At 44.5% G+C, this 15,380-nt stretch overlaps 1 protein-coding gene and 1 non-coding gene across 2 annotated transcripts; one reads left to right on the top strand and one right to left on the bottom strand.

The window, feature by feature from the left end:
- Positions 1-2,598: 2,598 nt before the first annotated feature.
- On the bottom strand, positions 2,599-5,645 carry LOC125539726 (protein CUP-SHAPED COTYLEDON 1-like). Its single transcript, XM_048703237.1, has 3 exons — positions 5,294-5,645; positions 4,388-4,704; positions 2,599-3,189 (listed from the first exon to the last, which is right to left on the bottom strand). The coding sequence occupies exons 1-3, from the start codon at positions 5,610-5,612 to the stop codon at positions 2,818-2,820; spliced, it is 1,008 nt and encodes a 335-aa protein (XP_048559194.1). The 5' UTR covers positions 5,613-5,645; the 3' UTR covers positions 2,599-2,817.
- On the top strand, positions 5,115-5,188 carry TRNAV-AAC. Its single transcript has one exon. It is a non-coding gene; the product is annotated as a tRNA-Val (tRNA).
- Positions 5,646-15,380: the final 9,735 nt, after the last annotated feature.

The following is a 15,380-nucleotide window of genomic DNA, read 5'->3' as shown; positions in this document are numbered from 1 at the left end:
TAAATAGATCTCGCGGGAACGCGAGATAAAATAAATAACAATAAATTGCAGAAAGTTATTTTTGTGTTTTTGGATTAATAGATCTGAAAATAAAAGCAAATAAAAATAGATCTCGAGGGAAAATATAATAAAGAAGAGACCCGGGGCCATAGATTTCACTAGTGGCTTCTCTCGAAAAAAATAGCATGCGGTGGGTAAACAAATTACCGTTGGTCAATTGATAGAACTTCAAATAATCATGATGATATCTAGGCAATGATCATTATATAGGCATCACGTCCAAGATTAGTAGACCGACTCCTGCCAGCATCTACTACTATTACTCCACACATCAACCACTATCCAGCATGCATCTAGTGTATTAAGTCCATGGAGAAACAGAGTAATGCAATAAGAACGAAGACATGATGTAGACAAGATCTATTTATGTAGAAATAGACCCCATCTTATTATCCTTCATAGCAACAATACATACGTGTCGGTTCCTCTTCTGTCACTGGGATCAAGCACCGTAAGATCGAACCCATCACAGAGCACCTCTTCCCATGGCAAGAAAAACCGATCTAGTCGGCCTAACTAAACCAAAGATTCAAAGAAGAAATACGAGGCTATTAGTAATCATGCATATAAGAGATCAAAAGACTCAAATAACTTTCATGGATAAAAACATAGATCTGATCATAAACTCAAAGTTCATCGGATCCCAACAAACACACCAAAAAAGAGTTACATCAAATAGATCTCCAAGAGACCATTGTATTGAGAACCAAGAGAGAGAGAGAGAGAGGAAGCCATCTAGCTACTAACTACGGACCCATAGGTCTACAACGAACTACTCGCGCATCATCAGAGAGGCACCGATGAGGATGATGAACCCCTCCGTGATGGTTTCTAGATTGGATCTGTGGTTTTCTTGAACATGTGGCGGCTGGAATTGATTTTCGTCGACTCCCCTAGCATTTCTGGGATATTGGGGTATTTATAGAGCAAAGAGGCGGTCCGGGAGGCCACCGAGGTGGGCATAACCCACCTGGGTGCGCCTGGGCCCCAAGGCGCGCCCTGGTGGTTTGTGCCCCCCTCGGGGCACCCCTATCGTACTTCTTCGACCAATCTTGTGTCTTCTGGTCCAGAAAAAATCTCCAAAAAGTTTCGCTATGTTTGGACTCCGTTTGGTATTGATTTTCTGCGAAGTAAAAAACAAGAAAAAAAAACATGGGCACTATGTCAATAGGTTAGTCCCAAAAAATGATATAAAGTTGCTATAAAATGATTGTAAAACATCCAAGAATGATAGTATAACAGCATGGAACAATAAAAAATTATAGATATGTTGGAGACATATCATTAGCTAATTCTCAATCGACTAAGAAATGCATGCTCTATAGCTCCCAACAGGGAAGTGTTTTGTGATGGTGTTATGTTGTGTCTGAAACCCTCTTAGGTGATTGTAAATTTGTGATGCAAAAAACTATTCCTATTTTTTTAGAATCAGCAGGCAAACTCCCCCACCTTAATACATTACTCAAACGTGTCACAGTAAGCTGTGTTACAGAATAAAGAGGCACATTACAACATGAAAAGAGTAAAAGCCGTCACAAGGAGATGGCTTCCATGTCACATAGCTTAGAGAGCCTATGTGGCCACATATCTAGATCAGAGATGATGAGTCTAGAGTAGGTAGTAGAACGCCTATCTAAGGCCCTAAAGGCTTTATCATTCCTAGCTTTCCAAATTTTCCATAAGATTGTGCACAACACGAATAGAAATACACCTGAAGGTTCCATGCATGAAGCGAGCACTCCCATAGATCGTTGATGAATTCCAAGACTTGGGTGATGCCCAAGCTCTGCCAGATGCGGACGGTGTAGGGGGGGGCATGAAGAGGTAGGAGACGTCTCCAGTGGGCGCCTGGCACCGCGTGCAGGCGGAGTAGGTGTTGATGTGCCTTGTGGACGAGGTTGACACGAGTATTTAACCTGTCATGGTAGAGTATCCAAGCGAAGATCTTCACTTTGTTAGGAACCTTTGAGCTCCAAATGAGCGGGCCATTCCTGTCGATCTCCCCCCCCCCCCCCCCCCCCCCCCCCCGGGAAGAAGTACATCATAGGCACTCCCTGTGGAGAAATCCTTGCCCCCTAATCCCCTAATAGAAAGCGTTGATCCTGGTCCGACAATGAATGAAGTCCTCCAACATAACCAAAAGATAAACCAAATCATGCGAGGCGGTAAAGATTAAACGATTCCGCAGGTTAGCTTCCAAACCGAAATGCACAATATTTGCACCCTAATCATGGGAACCTCGGAGCGGGAGAAAGGATAGGGAATGTGATAGCTAGTGGTCTTGTAGTGAGCCAAGTGTCCTAGAAATAGGTTGAAGTACCATTGTTGGTAAATACAAAGGTTATATTTTGCAGGGTAGGCATATGGTGGTTGATGGTTTTGCAAAGGTAGGAAGTGTTGGAGGCTAGGGCTACAAAAGCATTTGGGTGTTGCAAGCATAGGCAATCTAACCAAGGAGTGCTATTGAGGAGAAATGATTTTACAACAAACTTCATAATTAAGTAATTTTACACCCTATTTTAAAAATGAAATAATATCTAAAATACAATATATTTACTGAATTGCAACATGCCATTTATCCAATTTACAATTCTTAACTACTGCACTAGGGCTAATAAAAGCCATACAACCGCACTACTACAGAAATGGACAAAACAAATTGCTCACTGATCAAACATATGACGACCGGGTGGACGGCACAACGTATACTCTTACTACCCTTACCATCTACCCTGCGGAAACCCACCGACTCAAAAGTCAGAACGGGTTCCAGGTCTGTGGCACGCTCTGACGCGTGTAGCCGTCGTCGACGCTCCACTCGGGCTTCGGGTCACCGCGGCTCCCTTCCACCATGTCACCTAGCAGGTCCCTGAAGCTCGTGAACGGCAATGACGCCACGGGCCAGTGGTGCACAACCGGAAGGATGCCAGTGGGGTGCTCTTGCTGCCCATAGTAGCCGTCCGTGATCTCGGCCATCTGCGTCCGGCCAACGACATTGATAGGTGCTACGGGCAGCAGCACCGGCGCCACGCCAAGGTCGCTGCTCAAGGAACCTGACGACTCGTCGGAGGCCGGTGTTGGGGCGGCGGTTGTGCTTTTGTAGAACACCCTGCACAGCACCCAGTCCTCCTGCGTTTTGCAATATTTCCATTTTAGCACTTGTGTTCTCTCTAGATAATTGGATTTGATGGACACTTGATGATTCAAGCTGGTGCCTATTGCCTGACGACCTTGAAAAATAGGATAATAATAAGATACTACTACCTCTTTTCATAAATAGTACTCCCTCCGTCCGGAAAAGCTTGTCCCAAGCTTGTCCATCAAATGGATGTATTTAGCACTAACTTGGTGCTAGATACATCCATTTGATGGACAGGTTTTTCTGAACGGAGGGAGTATTGTACTACTAAATCTGCAACACTTGTTTTGGATGGAGGAAGTATAAACTAATCTTCTTTTTTGCGAGAAAATTGTTCGGTTGTGACCTTAAGGAGTCATGATAGCCACATGTTCTTACCAGCCAACAGGCTGCTAGAATTTTCCATAACAAAAGAAATTGGCAACTTGGGATGCCATTGTCAAAATATTTTTTGTCAACTTGAGCTTCACCTCTGACAGAAAAAAGGAAGTCAAAATTGGAAAAAACGATAATGAGACGGTCAGATCCTTTTCAAAGCAGTATCACGTTGTTTAATGCCGCGCTGATGCATGGCGACGGCGCCAAGCGAACGACCTTGGACGTTGCCTTCACCAAACCTTGGAACGACATTGGTGATATGCCATACTATGTGTGTACCATGTTTGCATTTCGATAAGCTAGACTAGGTCACCAACAATGATTGCCTAGTGGCATGTATAGTCGTCGTAAGTATACGTATTTTATCTTATCGGGATCGACGCAGCACGTACCGAATCGTACGTACAGCTAGACAGAATACCAAAGAAATATTTTGTCTGGCGGTCAAAATTAGCAATGTTCAACTATATGCAGCAGACGAATAAGCCACCTTCCTCTGCACGAACGGCCGGGAGTGAAACAATACAAAAAGGCTACGCCCAATCAGTGGGTACATTTTCTCTATACGCCTCCCTCCCAAAGGGGAGCCGGATTCCATTTCTTGTTATAACTGGAAAACATAATCAACGAGTACTATTACTGTCTGACTCCTCCGTGCATAATCAACTGTAAAACTAATTTATAATGGCACACGCTGGCAGTGGCAAGCAAACTCCTAATTCATGCAAACATGCAACGCATGCGAGCCGTCGATCCGCGACGGTCATCGGAACGTGTGGCGTGCATGAAGTGTAGAAGTGGGACACGTACCTCGAGGAGAAACGGCGGCGAGCCGTCGTGGGGGGTGGCGAGCTGGCGGTGAACCGAGCGCGGCGGGCGTCCCTCGACGCGGAACTCGTGCATGACCCACTCTGTCTTGGTTCCCCGGGGGGCTCTCCCCAGGTAGAAGACGAGCGTCTTGCGCATCCCGACGACCGCCGCCGCGCCGTCGCCGGTGATGACGCGGTCCTTGCCCGTGGCCTTCCAGTAGCCGGTGTGCGTGGCGCGGTTGGTGCGCTGCCCCGTCGCGTACTTGCGGTCGTGCCGACTGAAGAAGTACCACTCCTTGCCGCCCACGCACGCCGCGTCTGCGTGCATGCAACAATGGGTAAGAGACGACGAGCAGGATGACTAAAATCAGCAGTATTGAACTGCATATGATGATTCTAGGTTAATGAAGTTGTGCTAATTGCAAAAAAAGCTAATTAATGAACTGAATATAAGGATTCTAGGATGACTAACATTGGCCGTATTCTCTTTGCAAGAAAATAAATCAACAGTATTGAACTGCATATAATGATTCTAGGTTGATGAAGTTGTGTGAATTGCAAAAGAAAATAAAATCTAATTCATGAACCGAATATAAGGATTCTAGGATGACTAACATTACCAGTATTATATTTTCAAGAAAATAAATCATCATCATTGAACTGAACATGATGGTTCTACTTTGCTGTTTTCCGATATGAATACGCTCTAATCGTGCATGTAGCACCAAGGTTTCGTGGTGTAGTTGGTTATCACGTCAGTCTAACACACTGAAGGTCTCCGGTTCGAACCCGGGCGAAGCCATTATCATCTTTTTCCAGGTGATTTCTTTTCTTTTTTGCCATTCAAAACTGAAAAATGTTTCCTTCTGCTGGCTGGGTGCATGATGGAAGGGATGACAGATCGTACCTGGAAGCTCCCATGGCTCGCACTTGTTGAGATCGACGTCGACCATGTCCACGCCGCCACCGCCGCGGCCACCACCGCCGGAGAGCTTGTGGCAGAGGTAGTCCAGCACGAGCTCGTGGTCCCGCGGGTGGAACCGGAACCCCGGCGGCAGCCTCGCCTCCACCATGCTCATCGAGCTGCTCATTTTCGCCCTCCCAGAGCTCTTGAAACAGACAGGAAAAAGATTGGATAGATAGAGGAGAAGTACACGACCGAACACGATGGGGCCGGGGCAGGGGCAGGGGCCAGTATTAATAGAGGAAGAGATCTCGCTAGCCATGGCCCCCTTGTGAGCATGTCACCACGAAAGTGATCCTGACGCAACGGCGATGCCCACTGTGGGATGATGCAAATTCTTTTGAACCAGTCGTATGTCACAGAAAATAAAAAATGGCGCCGGTGATTATTCATTGCTACTCTGGATATTCCCTATCTCCCAGGTCTCGGTCAAACAGTAACTGCCTACCAGGTGATACGACGGCCAGATACTCAGATTCATGGTCCATGGTTCATCGCGTCGATCTATCCGGCCGTCTGCTTAGCTCTCAGAAACTTCAGATAAAACCGACGGCGACCGCCAATACGGCGACGGGGGTGATCTATCGTGATCCAAGGACACGCCAAGCCAGAAATGCGCTATCCTCAGTCAGAGGGCTAATCCAAAACTGCCGAACTAACACTGTCTTGTGACCTCTGACAAACACCGGACGACCAACCGGTAGATCATTTGCGTGTTCTTGGCCGTCGCTCCCATCCCATGGCAGTGGCAGACAGCCGCTTCAAGCAGAAGACCTTTTGTTACTGTGCTACTGTGACTGCCTGACTGGTGATACCATGTCAAAGACTTTTTTACGTCCGGCAACCGCCGACTGCCTAAAGGATGGAAGGATTGGTTGAGTTAAAAGATGGCAAAGAAAAAGATGGTGACAACCTCCCACAAAAAGAGATGGCGCAAAGTTGAAGTTGGTTTTCACTTTCAGTATGCAGTGTCCATCGATCGCCATCGACTTTGCAGCTGAAAGAAAAGAGTTCTTCCAACTGAACCTGCGCCTTTTCATCCTTGTTTTGGTAAATTCCCGGTGGAGGAGAAGGTGAAGAAATGGCGCCTACTGTTGTCGCCGTCGGCAGTCGGCAGTTGACAAGTCCATCGCACATACCCCTTTCCTCACTTCTTTCTGTAGATATGTATGTGCACGTCCTTTTCAGTTCAGTGACAAGGGGGTAAAACGATAGTGTTTGTTCTTGTCTAACGAATCAGTATTCTGTTTATGTGCACACCCCTTTTGCCCGATTCAGATCCAGGGGATGCAGCAGGGCGCCGTACAGTAGTACAGTGCCATCGATCATAGTCAAGTCTGAACTCTGAACAAAAACTCCTGGAAGAAAAGTAGACTTTGAAAAAAAAAAGTCTACTCTCTGAAGCGAACAAAATCAGCTGCTGCTGTCTGGACTTCTGATCACATGATAAGGAGCGGTAGTAGTGCAGGTTGTCCACTCTTCTCAGGAGATAGTCATGTCGGTCCTTTTCAGGGAGGGAGATCTAGTGAGCATTAAGAATGAACCTGCGCCTGCGGGAGGAGATCTAGCCGGGCGTCGATCCATCCTGCCATGCCACACAAGTCAAAACTCAGGAGATGCATATGCAAGCAGGGGCGTGTGTGATGGATGCACCTGAACAAAAGGCCATGTCAAACACGTAAGGCCAAGATCTCCGCGGGAGGCTGTCGGCGTGGTTACCAGCTCCCCGTAGGCAGATGGTCTAAGTTCCTTGAACAAATTCAAGTGGGGAGTGTAGCAGCCATTATGTGGCAAGTAGCCAATCAGCGTCTGAGGTTAACGGAAGCAGTGAGGCAAGGCAAGGGGGCACCAGCAGCTCACATCTATAGCTCCCAAAAACAAAATGAAAATGGAAGAAACAAATACACCAACATCTACTAATAACTTCTGTTTGTTTTAGTTAGTAGAACGTTGCTTTAGAGGTGGAATGAGGTGACACTGGCACCTCATTTCTACTGTAGCTCCCAAAAGGAAAATAAAAATAGAAGGAAAAAAAGACACTAGGATCTAGCATCTCATAGATTAGTTTTATCTAGGATTTGCTTAGATGGTGGAAGGACCATCCTCCGGTTCTCAGCATTTTGCAATCCTGCAAAGATACAGTAAACCAAAAGGTTACTCAAGTGATGTCTTAAACGTCATGGCCTAATAACTTGCGAAAGACAAAATCATGCTATGAGGTAGCTAAGAGCATCTACAGCCCGGCGCCCCAAACCTGGTCACTGACCGGTCACGAAAATTCAACCCAAAGAGGCGCCTCAAAACGGGTCTCAAACGCCCGGCCTGATCGACACCCCTCGTATTCAACACAAGTATGGGCGGATATGGGGCGTCCGAGCGCGTCAGTCACGTCGGATCTGGTTCACGCTGGCCCACCCGATTCCACATATATTCCTCCTCATCCGGTTGTCGGACCAAACCCTAGCCACTTTACTCCACTCCACTCAACTCCTCTCCGCCACCCAAGCTCCCGACGATCTCCGGCCTTCTCCAGCTTGGCGGCCAGCTAATCTGACTCTGACTAGTCCGGATCTGTCGATTGGGGTGTCATACCGTGCGGGTTGGAGGAGGCAATGGCCATCCACATTGCACTCCGTCACTCCCGGAAGGACAACGCCCAGCCGACGGCAGGATCTGTCCAGCGTGACTCCATAGCGTCGGCGCAACGTGCAGTCGGATCCTCGCAGTCCCTGGAGCCTTCAAATCTCCACTTCTCCATCACCGGTCCAGCGGAGTATGAGTCCCACTTGGACCGGTGTGCCCGCTGTGGGAAGGAAAGGACAAGGGCCGCGAAGGCCCGCCTCCCTGCCAACATGGCGGCGGCGGAGGTGGCTGATGCAGCGGCGCAAGCAGCCGCATAGGAGGGAGCCATCCCCGCCCGCATTGCAAAGAAGCGGCAGCGGAGGAACACGCGCGTCCTCTACGGAGAGCAGAACCGGGCTGTCCCTACTGCGTCTTCGATTGATATTTCCATGAAAAGGACGGCAAGGGCGCCGGGACGGGCAAGCGTTTAATCCAGATTGCTCCAGCGATATTCTTTCACTGGTACAAGGCATACCCATCAACTACAAAGTGTCTGCGACGACTTCAACAATCTCAAAATCTGTAAACGCAATCTATCGAAGGTGCTCATAGGAGTAAAATGGGTGTGCATGTGTACATTCATAATGTGAGTGTGCTTGCGTGTGTGTGTGTAAACGTATGTGTTGTTTCTATGGAAAAAAGAAAAGAGCCGTGGTTGTTTTGTCAAGGAAATAACAAGTTGAACATACTCTGGTAAGAGTTCCCCATACAATTTGTCAGCGGGCAAGGGTGCTGCGAATACTTCCAAGAATAGCGTTTTCATCTGAAGATGGCACTGTTACTGCCCCCTGTGCCAAGACACCCCACGATGCATGAGCACACATTGCGTGCTATGGTAAACGAACGACCCGAAGGAAACTTCCTCTTCGGTTTCAGATAAGATTGGAAGCTTAATTATATTTCTAGCACACGCCCAAGTGATCCGAGCTGGCACATTCGTTGAACCTGACGGAGATTGAGGCTTGGCGCCATCTGCAACTTACCCAGCAGAGCATGTCACACGTGCGCATTTGCTACGAATCGGCCGATGATCCAACTGGTGAGCTAACCCCGCGAAGACGTGAGGACGATTCACCGGGCTGACCTCTCTGACTGCATATAAAAATGGGTTTATTCCTTGTGGAGAGGATTCAGCAAACGGCACCTCCATTTGCGCACCCGTCACTCCGTCAGATAAGATAAATTCAGAAGCTTTGTAAGCTGTTTCTTGTAATCTTGTCGTGTACTCGTGTGGTTGTTCGGTACGGGTACTTGTCGGAGGTGCTGACTCAGCTCAACCAATTCAAAAAAAAAATTGGTTCAGCTCAAGAAAATCAGAACAAAAAAATATCAGTCGCTGCCATATCTGAATGCTACCGTGCTTCCGACATACGGAGTATAATTAAGTCATGGAAAATCACCGCTGTGTGGTAACAAAATCACTGCTATTTGGATAGTGTACGCATCTTGCACTTCAAATGCAATGAATTACGGTTGGGTGGATCATCTGGATGCCGATGTGAAAGATAATCAATTCTTCATTTTTAAGAAACACATCGGAATGTTGGTTTTGTTGTTGTTGTTGCTGTTGTTATTAGAATGGGCATGTCTTGATCATGTGTACTTGTTGAGCTACCGGAGAACACACAATAATTACACCCGATCCAATTAGAGCCTAAGCCTCATAGTTTGTTTGGTCTATTTACAATGGTGTTTCTGTTTTGCATTTTTAAGTTTAGATCAGATTTTGACTTTGAACTTTGGGTGTGGTAAATACGAATTGTATTGATGATGATGCTGGCAATACTTGAAAATTTTGGTTACTTTTTGGTGGCTGAGTTATGCAATATTAGCATCATACCATCTCAAGGTACATTACCACATATTTCCTTGATTATAATCGGGAATTTTAGGTGTAACATAACATTACTATACTAGCAACCGAGCACATTAGCGTTTTTTAGGGGGAAAGTAGACATGAAGCTTGTTGCTCGTTTTGGTGAAGGATATGGGGGGCATTTCACCGAAGTACGGGTAATGTGCAGGCCACTAAAGAGTGCCATGGGTCCGGGCTTCATTTTTGTTTCTTTAAATTTTCTTTTATTTCTGCTCATATTTTTGTTAAGTTTTGGCCTTTTTCAATATTTTTATTTCCTTTTAAAAGAAATACATCAATACTTATGTTGCGTACATGATTTTTTTATTTTTTAGGTCATGAATGTTTATTTTCATACATATGACCAATTTGTTTTGTAATGCTTAAACATATTTTCTAAGATAGATGAAAATTATTTTTTAGTGTATGAAAAATTGTTTTTGAAGTCATGAATGTCTATTGAGAAATAAATGAACACTTTCCCTTTGCAATACACAAAATATGATGTATAAAATAAAATTTGATTTTTTAGTGATAAGCATCTATTTAAATATTATGAACAACCGACTTTTTACTAAGTGTATTTTATAATAATATCTTCAAAATTATACAAAATGAAATATTGCATTTCTCAATATTGTACAAAGATTTGTCATTTGGTCGTTTCAATTAGCTGGCTATGTGGAGCTTTGAGGGATTTGACTCCTATTCGCCGCGGAAGGCGGGGAATATGAGCGCACAACAAAGGCCCACATAAACATTTGATAATAATGAAGGCCCAAAGCCCAAACCGTTGGTGATAGCTAAAGCATGTCTGTGAGAGCTTCTTTTTTTGGGGACGGTATGTGAGAGGGCGAACCCTAAACGGCGCCTTAAGTGCCAAAATCGTGAACCTTTTCGCAAAACCAATGAACTTTTTTCTTAATTTTTGATGATTTTTTTTCAAAATCAATGAAATTTTCTCAAATTTGATGAACTTATTTTTCAAATATGATGAACTCCTTTTGAATTCGATGAACTTTTTCCAAATTTGATGAACGTTTTTCAAAGTCAGTGAACTTTTTTTTCAATATTGGTGAAGTTTTTTTCAAAATCGATGAACTTTTTTCAAATTTGTAAACTTTTTTGAAAATCGATGAACTTTTTTCAACTTTTATAAAGTTTTTGAATTCTTGAATGTTTTTTGAATACACGAACCCTTTTTTTTCCTAATTTGTGATGTTTTTTACATCTGTGGACATCCAAATTTGTTCACATTTCTTTTCAAAAGAAATCCCGTTTTTCTAAATAGCGCAGCTAAATAACACAAGTTCTTAGAGCTTTCACGTTGCAATATTTTCGCAAGGGCTTAATTGGTCTAGTGGTTAGCCAATCATGCACTGGAGCTTACTGGTTCGGTTCGAATCCTCACATTGTTTTTTCTAAAAAGATCGTGCGCTCAAGAAAAAAAATCAAAAAGAGTTTATGAATTCAAACAAAATGTTCATGAGCTCGAAAATTTTCATAAATTCGTTAAAAGCTCACAAAAATAAAAATAATGTTCACTAATTTGAAAAGTTGAACTATAGTTAAAAAAAGATTGTGAATTCGATAAAAGTTCACAAAATTTAAGTAAGAATTTGTAAATCCGAAAAAAAATCCAAATTAAAATTACAATTTCTGGGGTTTTGAGGAAAGTAACCAAAATTTTAAAAAGCGGAAAATTTGAAAATAAACACATGATTTACGAAAAATCAAGAATTACGAAATGTTTGCGAATTGGAAAAAGTTTCACGAATTTTTAACTATTCGTGATTTTAGAAAATAAATTTTGTGATAATAAAGAAAACAACAACAAAATCGTGTGAAAAAACACACCAAATAATCAACCTTCTTGGGGGGGGGGGGGGGGGGGGGGGGGGGGATATTGTGTCAGCAGCCCCTGTGAGGTCGATCTCACATACTCATGTCCACATATCTTTCATTTTTCTGCGAAAAACTACAAGAGTTTTTCAGTTGTGATGATTGACGGAGCACTCGCAACAGACCAGCCATGAGCGCACAGGGCACCCGCCCATACATCGCGCACAAACATAATGCCTCGCTTGCAGCATTGCAGGTACGTATGGACACTCCACCGCACCATGTCATGCGTTCCTCTCAAAGGCATCAACCTATGATCACCATACCATGATCTGTCGTTCCGTCCAAGGAAAAATGATGAGCAGAAGGGGATGATGGCTCATGGCTGATCAGTGGTTGCCGATGATAGCCAGCCAGCTCGCTGCTTTTGAGGGACACAACGCTCTGGTGGGCATGATTGGCGCCGCACCGGCCGCCTTTCGTGCTGCCCCTGTCCGCGGCCAACATTCTCCATGAGAGCAGCATCATAGTGCTTTCTCTTTACGGGGTTATCACAGACGTGGAGCAAGATGAGAGCCGGCTTTAGTTGTTGTTAAAAGCTGGGTTAGCTAGCGAGCTAGGCCGTGCTGGAGGCGGCCTAGAAAAGCTCCATTTGTTCCCTCCCTCCCTCCTCGGGCGGCCGGGGTGAGGGAGAGGGCCCGGGCCAGGCCGAACCGTCGGCGCATCTTCGCATCACATGCGCGGCCGGTGAGGAAAGTTTGGGTTGCTGCTGGTACGTGGAGGAGTGGGTTTTCGTTGGAGCGCACCGTCGTCTGTCCGTGACCCCGCTCAAGCTGAACCTGTAAAGGAACACGTTTTGCGCCGTCTGTACTGTGGCATCTTCTTAGGAAGAAGACGAATTTGCATTCGATCAGACAAGTACTGGTGCTATACACCATCGAAGCCGGCCGAACCGTTCACCGGTTAACGAACTTTTGTTCGGAAAGTACAAATAATGCAGCGGCATCTTGTGGCATGTCTAATCCTGAGAAGAGATGCCGAACGAACTCTATGATAAGAAGAGGAGAGATTATTAAAGGAGCTGGGAAGGAGGCATCGCATTTCCACATGACAGGTTCTATGGGTAATCGGCGCTGAAACCTCCCTCTCAGGCCTGCATGTACAACTTTTCCACGACGAAGCCCACACATACAGCTAGATTCTTCAGTTTCTCCTTGTCTTTGGGCATATTTTAAAGGCGTTTGCACCAAGAGCAAGCCGAAGGTAGTTCCAAACCTTGAAACCACTGAATTTAGTAGTCGAGCCCAAAGCTAGATTAATGCATAGCTAACCCAGCTTTGGGAGCACCTTCCAGATCAATTGATTTTGATTTTGGACAGTTTCTTCCACCTCCTCCTCGTGTCTATCTCATCAGAACCCGCTCAGAAAATAATTTATACAGTAATTTTCTTGGCTTGCACCTGTGCTCGGCACCAATAGTACGTAGAGAAGCAAATCTGCTTCTTTACCGTTCTACGGACTGCATCGTCAGTGACGCTCAAGTCGAACAACAGAGCACGTTTTGTGCTGTCTGTACGTACTGTCAACCTGTCATGAACCCTGCCACGTAAGCTGACACAGAACGTGCCCACCTCGTATGTATACGACCAAGAAATACACGAGAACTGGCACATAACCAATGTGACTGAGCAAACGCGTCGCCGACGAAGACGATCATTATATCCATATAATGTTTAGCGAGGAGTCCAGCTTCTTGTTTTCCTTTTTGCTAACGACTTTCCGTTGGGAAAGGTCAAGATAACGCACCGCCTTGTGGTACTACTATGTAAAATTAATCTTGGGATGCTAAACCAACTCTATGATAGGAGAGATTACTGCATTATGGAAACTAAACTAAATTATAAACAAACTAGGGAGGATGCAATGCATTCGTCTACTGCTGCTAGTTCCACGCGACAGGTTTCATAGGTTCGGTACCTGCAGTTCGATCAGTGAGCAGAGCACACACACATGGACCCTACAACGCAGATGATTGCCCTCAAATTCTGTGATCGTCAAGCATATAAGCCAACAAATGGTAGTGCATGTTTTTGTTAACCACACACGCACACACACAAGAACACAAAAGTCTAGCCCTCATAATCTATTTGTAGAACTTCAGATAGCGTAAATTCATGGTTCACGACCCGTAAGAAAATCCACAGTTACGAGTTCTAAACAAAAAATAGATCATCCTATAATAATGTGAGGTGAAGAGGATCGGGTGCTCATCCATGGAAATTTTAGGTATTAGTCTTTCCTTGGTTGGTCCTATGCATGCATGGTCTAAATTTAGCATATTGCCCTATAGCTGATGGATAAATAGTGCATTCGTCACTTGTATTCGATATAATGTTGACTTAGGGTTGCCATATGAGTGTGCTATCCAAAAGAATGCCCAAATAGACAACCGTCTGAAATCACCAAAGGATTGCAACCTACGAAATTGATGGAAGTCATATGCCCCGTACGTGGGTTGGCACTAGAGCATGCCGTCTCCCTCCATAATGGTAATCATTTATGGACAATAGTGTCTTCCAGAAATTTCATAGGTTGCAGTCCTCAGAGACTACAAAGATGATCCATCATCTAGATTAGGCATTTTTTAGGGTAGCACTCGCATATGGCAGACTTAAGTCTTTTATGGTGATTGCGGCATTGGCCATCACCCTATCTTCCATGTTAGACATGACTTCTTGCAAATTTGTTATTGGCCCAAAATGTGTGGCTATAGTCGTGCCCAATTAGCTCACATATAACACATACATACCTCAGGGAAACATAGTTCGAGGAGCACAAAAGCCACTTGGAACAAACAGGTTAGTGACATTACTTTTTTTGGCAAGTCTATACTAATACCAATTATATATTCCTTAGAAATTCTACGTCAAGCAACTTCCCAGGAGACATCATGTTAATCAGATTAAAAACATCTAGCCATCCATCCAGTGAGACAAAATTATAAGGATCACATGGATTGAAACTTTGCGATGTTAAGATGTGGAATCTGTGGTGTAGTCTTTAGCTCAATCCTATCGTATTGGGCTCAAATTATGTATTTCATATTTGTTTCATCCCATATTACTTTCCGCCAATACAAGATATCTTATGATTTTTCAATTTTCAGGGCCTATGTCAGACGTGCATGAGAAATAGAGTAGGCTTGCTAGACATGATGGCATGTGCCACATGCGATGGTGGGGGAAACCTCCGCACAGTCTCCATGCAAAGTATTGCTAGATTGGGAGCCAAAAATCCTCCCCAACATTCGACAACTCCAAAACTTGCCAAATATTAGTAAGTTTCTACAAATTGGCAAAATATATTGGTACAACAAACTGGTAGTCTATCTTTTGTTTTGCCTAAACCTTGGCAATCCAACCTTTGGGCACAAAACCAAGCATGATTTTCTTGATGTGATAGCCAAGCACAAACGACATTTTCTGTAAGATGGATCTACCTTGCGCTCGGGGAGAAGCATAAGAAAGAAAGCCATGCTAAACACATCCATACCCATTTGAAACATACAATATTATTGTTGAGTTCCTTGTGGAGATTTTGCACATAAAATTTTCTTTTGTGCAAAATTTTACATATTTAGCCTCGTGCTGTTGTGGTAGTACTAAATGATGGAAAATAAGAGTGGAGGTGATGTCTTTCCACAACTAACCA

This window comes from Triticum urartu, chromosome 2, assembly GCF_003073215.2.
Source record: "Triticum urartu cultivar G1812 chromosome 2, Tu2.1, whole genome shotgun sequence".
In the NCBI taxonomy this organism is placed as follows: Eukaryota; Viridiplantae; Streptophyta; class Magnoliopsida; order Poales; family Poaceae; genus Triticum; species Triticum urartu.
Note: the sequence above shows the minus strand (reverse complement) of the source record. Positions and strands in the feature narration are given on the sequence as shown.

Excerpts from the sequence above, each read along its gene's own strand:
- LOC125539726 (XM_048703237.1), bottom strand. The coding sequence starts at position 5,612 with ATGGCTAGCGAGATCTCTTCCTCTATTAATACTGGCCCCTGCCCCTGC. Across the intron at positions 4,705-5,293 it reads CGAGCCATGGGAGCTTCCAG|ACGCGGCGTGCGTGGGCGGC; the intron begins GTACGATCTGTC and ends GCATGCACGCAG. Across the intron at positions 3,190-4,387 it reads CGCCGCCGTTTCTCCTCGAG|GAGGACTGGGTGCTGTGCAG; the intron begins GTACGTGTCCCA and ends TGCAAAACGCAG.